This window comes from Tripterygium wilfordii, chromosome 20, assembly GCF_013401445.1.
Source record: "Tripterygium wilfordii isolate XIE 37 chromosome 20, ASM1340144v1, whole genome shotgun sequence".
Classification (NCBI taxonomy): Eukaryota; Viridiplantae; Streptophyta; class Magnoliopsida; order Celastrales; family Celastraceae; genus Tripterygium; species Tripterygium wilfordii.
The window spans coordinates 10,409,680-10,424,748 of NC_052251.1; the positions used below are offsets into that span (position 1 = coordinate 10,409,680).

The 15,069-nt window shown below is 37.6% G+C and overlaps 3 protein-coding genes across 5 annotated transcripts; all 3 read left to right on the top strand.

Moving 5' to 3' along the window:
• The first annotated feature begins 4,623 nt into the window (after nt 1-4,623).
• On the top strand, nt 4,624-6,079 carry LOC119987005 (thaumatin-like protein). The gene is made up of 2 exons (XM_038831692.1): nt 4,624-4,771; nt 5,252-6,079. The coding sequence occupies exons 1-2, from the start codon at nt 4,672-4,674 to the stop codon at nt 5,920-5,922; spliced, it is 771 nt and encodes a 256-aa protein (XP_038687620.1). The 5' UTR covers nt 4,624-4,671; the 3' UTR covers nt 5,923-6,079.
• A 3,475-nt stretch (nt 6,080-9,554) lies between these two features.
• LOC119987004 (pentatricopeptide repeat-containing protein At3g18020) lies at nt 9,555-13,495 on the top strand. 3 transcript variants are annotated; one of them, XM_038831689.1, is made up of 3 exons: nt 9,555-12,072; nt 12,671-12,720; nt 13,278-13,495. In XM_038831689.1, the coding sequence occupies exon 1, from the start codon at nt 9,763-9,765 to the stop codon at nt 11,824-11,826; it is 2,064 nt and encodes a 687-aa protein (XP_038687617.1). In that variant the 5' UTR covers nt 9,555-9,762; the 3' UTR covers nt 11,827-12,072; nt 12,671-12,720; nt 13,278-13,495. The 3 variants fall into 3 exon arrangements, with proteins under 3 accessions (XP_038687617.1, XP_038687619.1, XP_038687618.1); XM_038831691.1 differs by lacking the exon at nt 12,671-12,720 and having other exon boundaries at nt 13,278-13,414; XM_038831690.1 differs by lacking the exons at nt 12,671-12,720; nt 13,278-13,495 and adding an exon at nt 12,139-12,493.
• On the top strand, nt 13,456-14,262 carry LOC119987007 (probable calcium-binding protein CML26). Its single transcript, XM_038831693.1, has one exon. It carries the CDS (start codon nt 13,490-13,492, stop codon nt 13,997-13,999), a length of 510 nt encoding a protein of 169 aa, XP_038687621.1. The 5' UTR covers nt 13,456-13,489; the 3' UTR covers nt 14,000-14,262.
• Nucleotides 14,263-15,069: the final 807 nt, after the last annotated feature.

Below are 15,069 nucleotides of genomic sequence, written 5' to 3' on the forward strand. Positions count from 1 at the left end.
CATCAATGAGCGAGAGAGAGTCACCTTCAAGAATGATTTTGTCCAGCCGATAGTTCCCAGCCAGTTGGATCCCAAATAACAAAGCTTGGGCTTCTGCATCTAGTACATTAATAGGTTTGATAGGTTTATAAGCAGCACAGTAGACTTGCCCAAAATTATCCCAGCTTATCGCTCCTAGACCAGCGGGGAGCCCCCCATCAATCCAAGAAGCATCAACGTTAATTTTAAACACCCCTTCAGGTGGCGCAGACCAGATTGTATTCGCAGAAAGACTACAATTTGCTCCACAAAGGCAGCGTTGTAGGACTCTTGCTGCAGGTTTTCGGCACAATACATAACATCTTGTTGCGATAGAACCCGCGAGCCGTGTAATATGCCATTCCTGGCCATCCAAATATGGTAGGCTAGCATTAGGAATTTCCCCATGTCATCCACAGATAGAGAAGGAAAAGTGTGCTGAAAAAAATCCGTTGTTTGGTGAAGGACCCTCCTTAGCAGTCAATGATTTTCCCAAATGAAACAAGTCCATGAGCAAGTGATAAACAAACTAACTTGGTCAACATACATGATACATGTATTTATAAAGTATTTATATATTATACAGGTCCTTCTCTAACCATATATGATAATATTATTATAATAATATAGTTACACTTATGATAGGGATCTCAACATCTGGAATATGAGTTGTGCATCAAATAAGACATGTGGAGCTTATGAATTCAGTTGGATTTTATGCGTCCAACTCATTGAGAAATTTTCTCTTTTTGTCTTTGTCATTGAAAAAAAATTACTGATTATTGCCTAATTAAATAATTAAATTACTGATTATGGATATTTTATCAAATTCAGGGCTACAATATAATACATTTTAATTAATTAATAAAAAATAGCTAGCTTTGACATCACATATGTCTATGGCTTCATTTGATAGATAATTTTGTCAATAACATATATGTTAGTGTATAATTATATATGCTGGTAGAAGATATGTTGGATAATATATATATATATATATATATGCTGTGGAAATGTATATATGTGTGCGCATATATTTCAAAAATTTTGAGAAGTTGGAGGGACAATATGTACAAAACAAGTAAACAAGATGCCATCTTTCATGATATTGTCATTATTGTGTGTACGCAAACCTGGCCAATTTCAATACCCATGTCCACTACTACTGGTCCCCGTACCCCATGCATGGACGCGGAATTGGACTACTATTCCCTTTAATTCCATTATATATATATACATATATATACATATATATATATATATATATTGCTTAATGTGAATCTAATTTTATTGTAAGAGTTGAAGGATGAGACAAGATATTTATGTAACAAATGGAATGAGGAATTGATGAGTGAGTGAGCTATAAGGAGCTAATGAGGGGTGCAGGCTCTGCTTCTTCCATGTAAGAAGTTGACAACACCTAGGAGAGGTAGACATGTGTGGACACTGGACAGCCTCTCTCTATCTCATATATGCAGATACAGACTTGTAATTAATGCTCACCATGTGATTTCTCTATCCCACGTACTATTATTTATCATGACCTTATCATGTGACCCTCTCATACACAAAAATTCTATATATGTAATGTGGATGCATATTTTTCATCTCGGTATATATTGTCCGCTCTGGAATACCCAACTTATCAATCAGCCTAGATGGTAACTTAGGTACTCACCCTCCCAAACTAAAGAGGAAATGAGTTCTAACAATGAGTGAGGCGTGAAAATAAGATATTATTTCCTGATAAACCGTCAGGGAGGGTAGGAAAACCCATAGAGGTACTCCAAAGTTGACAATACCTAAATGCAAAAATATGCATCCATTAATGTGGAAAATTTCTAAAGCGTACTTAAATTTGTTTCGGTCGTTGGATCTAAACAATAGCTAAGATTAGGATTTAAGATTTATAGTTTAGACCTTAAATAATATGGATGATAGCTTAGTTGGTGAATCTCTTTAGACCGAATCATATAGACTCGAGATATCCTGAATTTGATTCTCACTAGAAGTTATACATTTGTGGTCACGCGTTGAAGGGAGGACTAACTTCTTGCTAGGCCTTATTTATTGGGCCAAGGTCCAACCACATGGACCTGTTTTTTTTCTCTTAGGTTTGCTAAGATCAAGGGCCCAACCACATGGACCTTATCCAGTTATCCTTTGCTAGGCCCTATTTATCAGGCCCAATGCCCAACCCACATGGACCTGTTTTTTTTTTATCTTAGGTTTGCTAAGATCATGAACCCAACCACATGGACCTGTTTTCTCTTAATGGTTTGTTAAAGTTCATGGGCCAAGCCCATTTATTTCCTTCCCTAGGCAATGCGAAGTTAAGGCCCTTCGGGTCTTGCTTGCAATGTTGTGAACTGTAAACAGGCTTGGGCCTTTTTTCATAGTTCCGTGTTTCCAGTTTAACTAGTTTAAAATCATTTATAAACAAATCACAACTTCTCTCACATTGAAGACGTATTTTTATGAACCTAAATACCAACTACGATAGCCCGTGAAGAATAAATGTAGGCTTATGCTAATAATATCTTCAATGTGTCTGTGTTGAGAATCTTAAAAACCACTCAGGGTTCTTATTTGTCTCTTATAGTATGTTTGAATTGAGGGATTTAGAAGGAAATGAAGAGACGATAAATAGAGTTTCCTTCCGATTCCCCTTGGTTGGATAATTTAGAAAAATAAAATTAAGTGGAAAGATTTGAAAAGAATTGAAATGTTTGTCAAAATTCTTCCTCCCAAAATAGATTCATTTGGAGGAAAGATATGCTAATTAAGTTATTTATAAGTTAAAAATGATTTTACTCTTATACATAATACTTTAAAATAAAAAAAGAATAAATTAAATTAATTTTATCTATTTTTTATTTATCTAAATATGAAATAAGAAAAAGGCCCCGTTTGATAATGGTTTTTTAGTAGCATTTATATTACTTTATTTGGCATCCAAACGAGCTTTTTTTGACACATGTTTCGAGGCAATTTTTCTTGCATTTATACTACATTTGGAAATGCTACAAAATGGAACAATTTCACTAGTATTTTAGGGGTCAAAGTCGATTTTGTCCTTATGACTTTGCTTTATTCCGATTATAACCCTCACCCACTTCGTTTATGTCACCGAGAAATCACTTTAATAAATTTATTAATTAATTAATAAATCACTTTAATACTTTTCATTTGATAAATTAATTGATTGTTATTAAAACTTTAATAAATTTATTAATTTATAATTGATTAAGTGTCTTTAATTTATTTTAATTAATTTATATGTTTGGATACAACTATATTTCTCAATTACAACTAAATTACATAATACCCCTGCACATAATTTATCATAATATGCTACACAATAAAAATGTTACCAATAAAAATTCAACCAAATACTACATAATATTCAAGCAACATATCTACTATTAAAATTATTTAACATTTCTACCATCACCATTTCTATGATATATCTATTACATTAAAAAAACTTTATCAAATTTTATCAAATCAGGCCAAAGTATTCTTCCTTCTTTTTACTTCTTTTTTCTCCCCTTCCTTTCTCTGTTCCCTTGAAATCCGTCAATCGAAACACACGCTTAGCTTGCTTTTCTTGTTCATAATTTCATATGTCATTGACTCATTAATGTCTTGGGGTTTAGCATTGGTGAAATTTCTATAGTTTCTTCATTAGTTTAATCAAATTCAGAAACATTCAGTGGCTTAGATCTCTGCACAGTCTACTAAACGACAATTCCAATACAATCTATTACACTTTTTCACTCCACGTGTGGGACACCACAAGTATCATGTATTTGTCAATATATCTCCCCCTCTCTCTTTACCATAAACAGAGGACTGCACGTCTGCACTGTAAGACTCCTCAATCAGAAACCAATCCACACCGTTGATCATATATAAGGGACTGAAGAGTGGGGTTCATGCAAGTACCTGCAGATATTTCACACAATTTGCTGAACAACTCATTTGGTAATAGTGAGTGATATTGTGGTTCAGTCGCTTTATTTAGTAGTGTGTACTGCATTTCCTTGGAAGTCCTTCACTGTATAATACAAAATTTGAAACACCAGGTATTTGCTTTATGGTAGTGTTTAGAGACTTTGCAAGAGCAAAATGGGCTTTCACTTGGGTCACCACTACTTTTGCAGAACCGAAAATTTCCTAGACCAACATATTTTTATAACTAAGAATTTCCGAGCTCAACATACCGATCAGACATGTTGGGCCACCACTACGACTATGAGGCAGCAACAAGGTGAGGTCCTTTTTGTTTGAGATGCATGTGAATACATTTTGTTCTTGGTGGGATACAACTCTTTTTTTCTGACATTCTTGAAAACTGTGTTCTTTTTTCATCTTACATTTCAACTCTCCCAAGAATCACTCATCCCTACAGGGGAAAAAAAAAGTTTTTACAGAGTGATGAGTGATCCTTTACTTTCACTCTATACAGTATGGTAATAGGATAGTTTTCATTCAATCAATCATCTGTCCCCACATTTCAACCTGCTTTGTTTACTCTCTATGCGAATATTGAATGAATATCAACCCAGTAAAACTTTGTTTACTGTCTTTACCCCATAACTCTTTTTTGCTCTATATAAACCCTTCTCACTACAATAAGCTTGTTAGGAAATGAAGAAGAGAAACCAAACCTCAGTTCCAACAATGGCGGTGATGATTCAGCCTCTGCTTGCTCTTATGCTATTCACAACCCTGTTCTCCCACATTTCAGGTAAAATCCCTTGTTTATCTGCCTAAACACATCAAATGCAAGAGTGTTTCTTGATTTTCCTTCATGATTCTGTGTTTTCTTGAGATGGGCTTGCCCAAATTCTAAGATTTGCCTGCTCAAAGTTTTGCTGGAAGACCCCATGAAAGTATTTCTTGTCTCTTTTGTGAACCTGTTGATTATATCTTTTGAGTTTAAGACGAATAACACTAATGTCGAGAGTTTAAACTAACTGGTAGTATTTCTCTGTGGTTTTACTGATTTCACGAGCCTGTCCATTTTTAGAAAAGGGGTTAGAAGCTTCATTTCTTTCAATGCGTTTCGACACCGTTCTACTCGTAAGCATGGTGCTAACTGTTCTAACGACCCGAGATTTACTCCCAAATGCTAGCCAAAGTGAAACACGTCTTTTCCTGAGTTTGTAGTTTGAGTAACAACCAATTTAACTATTTTTTTGGTTGATTTTGGTTTGTTTGTTAACAGCAACCACAATAACATTATTCAACAAGTGCACACATCCAGTGTGGCCAGGTATACAACCAGGCGCAGGCAAACCCATCTTAGCGCGTGGAGGCTTCAAACTCCTTCCCAACAAAGCCTACTCCCTCAACCTCCCCCCTCTCTGGTCCGGCCGTTTATGGGGCCGCCACGGCTGCTCCTTCAACGCCAACGGCCACGGCCGCTGCGCCACCGGAGACTGCGGCGGATCCCTATTTTGCAACGGAATCGGCGGAACCCCTCCCGCCACACTCGCCGAAATCACCCTAGGAAACGATCAGGACTTCTACGACGTCTCCCTTGTCGACGGCTACAACCTGGCCATGTCGATAACGCCGTCCAAGGGATCTGGCAAATGCAGCTCTGCAGGGTGCGTGAGTGACCTGAATCTGATGTGCCCGATCGGATTACAAGTTAGGTCAAGAGATAATCGGAGAGTTATGGCTTGCAAGAGTGCTTGCTTCGCTTTCAATTCGCCGAGGTATTGCTGCACGGGAAGCTTTGGAAACCCTCAATCTTGCAAACCAACTGCGTATTCGAAGATCTTCAAGACTGCTTGTCCCAAAGCTTACTCTTATGCTTTCGATGATCCAACCAGTATCGCTACTTGCACCAGAGGGAATTACTTGATCACTTTCTGCCCTAACCATCGCTAATTAGGTTTAATTAGTTACTATTGGTATTTATTATTAGTCGTTAATTATGTTTACGTACTAATGGTATTTTGATTGTACTGTTAAGCGTGCCACACTGGGTGGCACTGATATTGCTTTGAGAAACGTTCGAGACCTATTTCTTATCCTATTCACTATTATGTATTTTTTTGGTAAGACACTATACAAGTTTACGCTTGAGACAAGTTTAAACTCAGTCATCAAGTGCATGTGTTAAAATTTTTCATAATGAGAGGGTAAGTTTGGTCAAAATTTGCGTGAACATATGGGTATTGCTCTTATAAAATCAAACTCATAACTTTTCGAGTATATGATTTTTGATACTAAAGAGATTTATCACTAGATTATCACGTAAATGATTATTATTCACTAGCTTTCAATATGTGTATTTGATTGGGAGAAGGAATATTTATTGTGAGGACAAGATTTTTGGTAATTGTTGCTTCTAAACATAGAGAAGTGCACTTGTGATTGATGTTTGTGGACATATTTGGGTTTTGGTTGTCCTTGCTTTGGACAGACAATGCCTTGGTTTTTATATATTGGTTCTCTGTCTGCATCTCTGCCTGTAGTAACTAGTAAGTAGGCATGTTGAGCAAAGAACGGCAGTCATGTGAACCTACTTATATAAAATAGTATCATCACTCAACACTAGCAAGCAAAGCCGTTTAACTAAAATTTGTTTCCACTCTACTACTCTAGGGTTGAAAAATAATTTGTTATTGGTGTCCTAGAGATTAGTAATCACGTGGGGGTATCACCCTCTCATCAATCTCTATGAAAGCTAAAATGTATGGAGTCAGAAAATCTTGAATTCAATTTTTAATATGAATAAGATTCTTATGGTCACAGATGGATTTTGTCTCAACTTATCATGTTAATAGGTTGGAGACTTATGTGAGCATCATCCTCAAGGTCCGAGTTTAGACCTATATTGGATGTCCAAAAAATCATAAATGGTAAGCTTTATTTGCAGGATGCCGGGGGTCTGCTGTAATTTTCTTTACAGCACCCCACTTTAATAAATAAGAAGTGTTTAAATTTTTTTTAAAAATAAAATAAAATTATGAATGTATTTTGATCGTGTTTACGAATCTAACGGTATAATTTTCATCCCAAACAAAAATCAAATTCATCACAAGATAGACATATAATGTTACGGGTTTATATTCAACGGTTCACAATTTTCATCTCTTTTTCATGTTCAATTTGATTTTTGTATAAGACAAAAAATATACCATTATACTCGTAAACCTGATCAAAACACATCCATAATTTTTTAAAAATAAAATAAATTTTTTTTAATCCCTTTAGAGTCATTACAGCGGGACCTGCTGTAAAAAATTTACAACGGGTCCTAGCCACCCTTATTTGCATCCCACTATTTTCAAATCACACCCCAGTATATTTGCATCCCATATTTGTAGTGAAATCACACCCCTAAACTAATTTAACGTTAGTAAATCAAGAATCTGATCACCCCTAAATTGATGCAAACTCATAGATCCAAAATAAATAAACCATAAAAACATGTATTTAAGTTAATTCGTGAACTGCATAAGTTTCACGGATACACATAAAGTTATTTACGCGCAACTTAACAGTTGTGATGGAATAATAATTGAGATCTCAGCGACTGAAATCCCTATTTGCATATATGGTGCTTTGGTAAAGCGGTCTACGCTATAAGTTAGCATTTGCGCTTTACCAAAGAGACCCTATATATATAGAAGATGATGAGAATGAATTATTTGAGAGGTGGTCAAGTTGAGGGTCAACAGCCAACCGAATGTGAAGACATAGAAAAAGATGACGTTGACTGGAAGTAAATGTTTATTAGAAAATGAAAGTTGGTGTAGTCATGGTTTGCAAAGCTTGGTTAAGTAAATAATCATCAAAAGAATTACGTTATCCTTTTATGTTTATTGGTTAGTTTGCTTCATGAACAAGTTCTTACTTCTTACCGGATTTGTTAAGAATTCATTTTTAAGTTTGTGAAAGAAAATGTTGAACAGGACTCCATTGATGGTCTTCCACCATGAAACAATATATATCCAATCCAACTTAATTGATTGAGCGGATGCGGTTGACTCATGAATGGGAGTGGTAGGTAGTTGGCTTTTATATTAGTGAATGTAGCCACGTAGGGGGGTGATGATGTGGTTGTTGGAGCAATTGATGAAGGACAACTATGCTAATTATTGTATGGTCATAATCATATGCATGCACTAAAATAATATTCGCTCAGTATCGCTACTTGCACCAGAGGGAATTACTTGATCACTTTATGCCCTAACCATTGCTAATCAGGTTTAATTAGTTACTAATGCTATTTACTGTTAGTCTTTAATTGTGTTTAGGTACTGATAGTGATGGTATTTTGGTTGTACTGTTAAGCGTGCCACACTTGGTGGCACTGACATTGCTTTTGAGAAATGTTCAAGACCTATTTCTTATGCTATTCACTAGTATATATTTTTTTGGCAAGTGATAACACGAAGCTATACAAATTTATCTTTTATATATTCGATTTGAGTTTAAATTCGGATCGTCATGTACACACGTTAAAATTTTTCATGATGACAAAGAAAGTTGATCAAAATTCAATGCGTGATCACATGGATATTGCTCTCATTCTTATGAAATCAAACTCATAATCTTTTGATATATAATTTTTGATACTAAAGAGATTTATCACTATTCACTAGCTTTCACTATGTATATTTGATTGGGATAAGGAACATTTATTGTGAGGACAAGATTTTTGGTAATTGTTGCTTCTTAACATAGAAAAGTAGACTTGTTATTGATGTTTGTGGACATATTTGGGATTTGGTTGTCCTTGCTTTGGACAGGCACTGCCTTGGTTTTTATATGTTGGCCTCTGGGGTTGAAAAATAATTTATGTGATTGGTGTCCTAGTAATCACTTGGGGTTATCACCCACTCATCAATCTCTTTGAAGTTAAATTGTATGGATTCGGAAAATATTGAATTCGATTCTTAATGAGTAATATTATTGTGGTCACGCATTCTCATGTCAGTAGGAAGGAAACTTCTGTGAGCATCATCTTGAAGGCCCGAGTTTTAAGCCTATATTGGATGTCCAAAAGACGAGCTTTGTATGATAACGTTATTGGTTACCCCAAAAATTATAGGGGGTAAGCTTTATTTGCATCTCACTATTTTTAAATCACATCCCAACATATTTACACCCCATGTTTGTGGTGAAAGTAAGAGGTGTGTCATTATTTGCCCTAACTTCATATACATTTGCTCAAACTGATTCGTCAACCTGCAATGATACAATCAAGAAACCTCTAAACTAATTTAACTTTAGTAAATTAAGAATCTAAGTGCCCCTAAATTGATACAAACTCACAGATCCAAAACAAATAAACCCTAAAAACTCACCATTGTGATAGAACAGGGATGGTATGCTCAATGGGGTGTAGGGCATGTTCACAAATCTCCCTTTTTGCTTGTAAGTCTCTCGTTGAAGGATTTGGGTGGGGTGTGATAATCTTAAACAGAGGATCAAACCTAAGTTGATAAAAATTGAGGTGCAATTGGAAACTAGTGGGGTTCAAATAAAATTCACGATTGTCGAAAATAATGTGGTGCAGATAAAGCTCACTATTGTGATTTCTAATGTCGGCCTTTAGGCCCAAGCCCAAAATTTAGGGCTCAGCCCATAATCTGATAAGTGACTCCACTCAACTCGACGATGACTGAATCAAGCCAGAGAACTCCTATTTCTTCACAGTTGCCACGCAAGTAGCGAACTAGCGAAGCAACTAACGCAGACAAGCATGAAACTAAAATGTTCATCGTCAATCGTCCTCATCCAACAACGCAACTCATAAGAATTCCTCTCTCACACCTCTCCACATACTTCACTCCATCTCACACAGAGAAACCACAACAAGAAGAACAACCGACCCAATACTCTATAGAACTTGAAAACAGCATCACCAACCGCCCTTACTGGACCAGGAAGATCCACGAACTATGCACCAGACACCGCAACGTCGACGAGGCTCTTCGCCTTCTAGATCTACTCCGCCTCCGTGGCTACCTCCCAGATTCCCTCAACCTGAGCTCCGTTATTCACGCTCTCTGCGACGCCCGTCGCTTCGACGAGGCTCACCATCGATTTCTCCTCTCGATTGTCTCACTTTGCGTTCCCGACCAGCGCACTTGTAATGTTCTCATTGCCCGATTGCTTGACTCTAAAACCCCGTACGCGACGTTGCAATGTATACGTTCTTTATTTCGTGTTAAGCCGGAGTTTGTGCCTTCTGTGGTTAATTATAACCGTCTGATTAATCAGTTTTGTGCCATTTCGAGGCCAGATGAGGCTCATAGGTTGGTTTTTGATATGAACAAGAGAGGGCATTTTCCAAATACTGTTACTTTCACGACGTTGATTGGTGGGTTTTGTAGAGTAGGTGAGGTTGGGGCCGCGTATAAGGTGTTTGCTGAAATGCGTGAGCGTGAGGTGGTGCCTAATTCGCTAACGTACAGCGCGTTGGTCTGCGGTGTTTTCAGTAAGCGAGATGTTCAACGTGGAATGGAGTTAATGTGCAAACTGTGGGAGACAATGAAGGCTGGGGAGGAGTCTGTGAACAATGCAGCTTTTTCTAATCTCATTGACTGTTTATGTAGGGAAGGATTTTTCAGTGATGTATTTAGGATTGCAGAGGATATGCCTCAAGGGAAGAGTGTGAATGGGGAATTTGCTTATGGACAAATGATTGATTCACTTTGTAGAGTCGGAAGGAGCCATGGGGCATCAAGGATTGTTTATCTAATGAGGAAGAAAGGGCTTAAGCCAGGTTTAGCGTCTTACAACAATATTGTGCATGGGCTATCCAAAGAAGGAGGCTGTATGAGGGCTTATCAGTTGCTAGAGGAAGGAATTGATTTTGGATACAGTCCATCCGAGTACACTTATAAGGTTCTCGTGGAAAGCCTTTGCCAAGAGTTGGACCTAGATAAGGCCAGAAAGGTTCTTCATGTTATGTTGACTAAGGAAGGTGTAGACAGAACTAGGATCTATAACATTTATTTAAGGGCTCTTTGCCTGATAAACAACCCAACAGAGCTTTTGAATGTACTTGTCTTCATGCTCGAGACTAATGTTCAGCCAGATGTGATCACTCTCAACACAGTTATCAATGGGTTTTGCAAGATGGGAAGAACTGAAGAAGCGCTCAGGGTGCTAAATGATATGATGATGGGCAAATTCTGTGCCCCTGATGCTGTGACCTTCACATCTATCATCTCTTGTCTATTGAATGTTGGAAGAAGTCAAGAAGCTCTAAATCTTCTATTCCAAGTAATGCCTGAAAAAGGGTTCAGCCCTAGTGTTGTGACATATAATGCAGTTCTTCGTGGATTGTTTAAACTCAAGGAAGCAGAGGAAGCAATGAAGGTTTTTGATATCATGCCCATCTCTGGTGTGGCTGCGGACAGTACAACCTATGCCATAATAATCGAAGGGTTATGTGAGTCTGATATAATAGATGAGGCAAAGAAGTTTTGGGATAATGTTATCTGGCCCTCAGGGATCCATGATGATTATGTTTATGCAGCAATTCTCAAAGGTCTCTGCTGCTCGGACAATTTTGAAGAAGCTCGCCATTTCTTATATGAATTAGTAGATTCTGGGGTGATTCCCAATATTGTAAATTACAACATTTTGATAGACAATGCATGCAAACGAGGTTTGAAGAAAGAAGCATATCAAATTGTTGGTGAAATGAGAAAGAACGGGCTGGCCCCTGATGCTGTAACTTGGAGGATTCTTGACAAATTGCATGGCAGTGTGAGGAAACAATTCTGTCTGGACGACTCAACGTTGAGATCTGAAGAAGTCCCCTAGTAAATGGCGTTTAAAATATTTTTTTCTTTACATGCTGCTATTTTATCTGGAGGAGCAACCACAAGAAAAAAGCCGAGGAGATCCTGTTTGGACTTGGTGTATGTATAATTATGTTTGAAGTTATTAACAAAGCAAACGTCTGATGAAGCTGGTTTTGAGGGGAAGGTTGGAGCTTGGGCCGCTTGGCTATGCTAGATCGAGGCAGGATGCAAAGTCTGGCAAGCTATATCAAAAAGAAATTCTCGGGTATGTATTCATTAATCTTTCTAACTTTGTTCAATTGTTAACTTCTATTTATTCCATTATATGCAGTTCTAGCACTATGGAATCAAAATTTTATATCCGGATTTTCACTAGCTCATTACAAATGCCCTGTGCCCGTTTTGTTTGTGTTCTCCTGAGCTTTGTACATGAAGGTTTAAACTGATAACTGTAAACTGGAATCAGAGGCTTTGCTTGCACTAATACTTCATCGCAGGGGATTCACCAGTTGTTGAATTCCCAGACTTTCTTGTTTCTTCACAACAACATGGGTTGTAGATTGTAATGGATTATTGGGTCTTCCCCACCCCAGCCCGATTTGGAATAAACTTAATTTTATCAGATTGTGCTTCAGCTGATAAATAATTTTTCTTTTCCTGGAATAAAGAATTGAAGTTTGTCTGCAGAATAATGAGGAATCCATAACTTGTTTCAACGAAATTGTAAAAACATTATTTCACAGATCACGACTCTGGGGTTGGTCGAAGCATCAACACACGTCGACTGTTCAAAGCGACTGATTTTGATTTCCTTTTCATTTTATCCACTTGTTTTTTCTTTCTTTTTTACTTTGGTATTGCAGAAAACGCGTCAAAAGCCAGGAGCAGCGCCGGCGCCACCGCGTGGCGACTGGTAAGCGTCCCATCTTTGACAATTACATTCAACAATCTTGTACGGTCAGCAAGGATTGAGCCCCCCGCAGACCTGACTCTTCCGGGTCATGACCGTACTCTAAAAAATAATGTTCTTAAAGAAATTAAATATTGTATATTACTCAAATAAATTTGGGCCATGACCCTCTTATTTTTTCAAAAATTTGGAATCTTGAGTATTTAGGGGCGTAGGGGTAGCTCATGTCACCCCACTCCAAAGATGCCCTTGGATTGGACACCTCTCGTGACCTCCATTGCTTAAAATCCACATAATTGTTAGAATTCAATGCCCCGCCCTCATAATCCAATCAAGTGGCTTATAAGTAAAGTTCATACTTTCTCATATTAATAATGCGTTTTCTAGACCTAATTATCATTGATAACTGTTCATAAAGAACAAAATTTTGATGGTATGATGTATCATAGTGAACTAATAAACTCAAAGATGACAATATTTTTATATATGATTTATTCACTTTTAATTATGTGATATTTTTTAAGCAGGGGTTAAGAATCTTCTTTTTTTTTTATGCACAGGGACCAGAGGGAAAGATGAAATTGACGTTAAGATCGTGTGGACCAATGGTTCATCTTTAGTTCTTTAGTATCCTATTCGTTTTTTATTTTTTATTTTCCTTCCACGCATCTTACACGCTTTCACTATTGCCACATGACAATTCCAACCTATAAATAACTCTTCCCCTCCATTTCCTCCTTCAGCCTATTAAAAGTTCCTAACGTGCTAACAAATGCCTAAAATGGCAACAGCAGAAGAAGCAATCACCACCGACTCTGATCCCAATCAGAAATCGTACCTCCCTACCACGGAAGAGCTCGAAAAGGTTTTCAATCGATTTGATGCCAACGGCGACGGTAAGATCTCGTTGTCGGAGCTCGACGACGTGATGAAGGCGATGGGATCGTCTTACTCCATGAGCGAGCTTGAGCGTGTGATGGAGGACATTGACAGTGATAAAGACGGATTTATCAGCCTTCCTGAGTTTGCTCACCTCTGCCGCACCACCTCCAATCCTGCTCAGGAGCTCCGCTACGCGTTTGACCTTTACGATCAGGACAAGAATGGACTCATCTCTTCTTCCGAGCTCCACCTTGTTCTCAACCGCCTCGGCATCAAATGCTCCGTGGACGACTGCGTCAAGATGATCCGCTCCGTTGATTCTGATGGCGACGGGAATGTCAATTTCCAGGAGTTCGAGAAGATGATGTCCAATAAGCTCGCCAACGGATCCGGATCCTAGGTTTGGGGTGAATGGGTGATGGAAACGTTTGGATCTGTGCGTCATACGAACGGTATCCTCACCTCATCCTTTTTTTCTTGTAATTTTTCTTGGAACTTTTCTGAATCTTGACGTCGAGATATTATGTTTAGTCGTTCAAGACGCCTTTCCTTTGCTGTTTCTTATAAATATTTTGTCTGAGTTCTCCTAATTCAAACTGAATCAACTGCGATTCATATTAATAATGAAATGGAAAATCAGAACATTCACTCGGCTTCAATTAAGCTGTTATTAGTCTATTTTATACTTTTTTTTGTTTTGCTTGACGAGAAATCACTCAGGGAGGGATGCAGAATTTTCTTACGAATTTTCTCTGGAACCAAACAGGGTAGAAAAAGATAACAAAGCTGTAATAGACAGCGATTAAACCGGATCCAGATCATGTTCAATGTTAGGCAACGTTGCTATTGATAGTATATGCATCATGTGAGTTTATTATGGCGGGTCAGAAGGAAAATAAAAAATACGGGTAACATAAATTCATTTGAAAACATGAAGATCTCAGTAATTTGGTATTCCAATTATACATACATACATTGATCCGGGTCATGTTCAATGTTAGGCAACGTTGCTATTGATAGTATACACGTAATGTGAGTTGATTATGGCTGGTAAGAAGGAAAACAAAAAATACGGGTAACATAAAATCACTTGAAAATAGTGACGATGAAAATGATAAAGATCTCAACAGTTTAGTATCCCAGTTATCCCAATTGTTGAATTTGACACAGGATTCGAGTGAATTCATAGACTCTACAAATCCCACGTGATGCACATAGAATCCAATGCGTACAACTCAACAGCTGGGATAACTAGGATCTCAGCTATAAGTTCTCATATGCGCTTTTACCAAGAGAGACGCTATATAGAAGATGATGAGATGGAACTATTTGAGAGGTGGTCAAGTTGAGGGTCAACAACCAACGAATGTGAAGACTTATAGTGTGTTTGGATTGAGAGATTTGAGGGGAAGAGAATGGAAGGGAAATGGAGTTTCCTTCCAATTCCTTTGTTTGGAGTTTTTGAAAAAT

What these genes read in the sequence shown, in the direction of transcription:
- LOC119987005 (XM_038831692.1), top strand. Translation starts at nt 4,672, where the DNA reads ATGAAGAAGAGAAACCAAACCTCAGTTCCAACAATGGCGGTGATGATT. An exon ending in CCTGTTCTCCCACATTTCAG is followed by an intron (nt 4,772 to 5,251) that starts GTAAAATCCCTT and finishes GTTTGTTAACAG; the next exon opens with CAACCACAATAACATTATTC.
- LOC119987004 (XM_038831689.1), top strand. Translation starts at nt 9,763, where the DNA reads ATGTTCATCGTCAATCGTCCTCATCCAACAACGCAACTCATAAGAATT.
- LOC119987007 (XM_038831693.1), top strand. Translation starts at nt 13,490, where the DNA reads ATGCCTAAAATGGCAACAGCAGAAGAAGCAATCACCACCGACTCTGAT.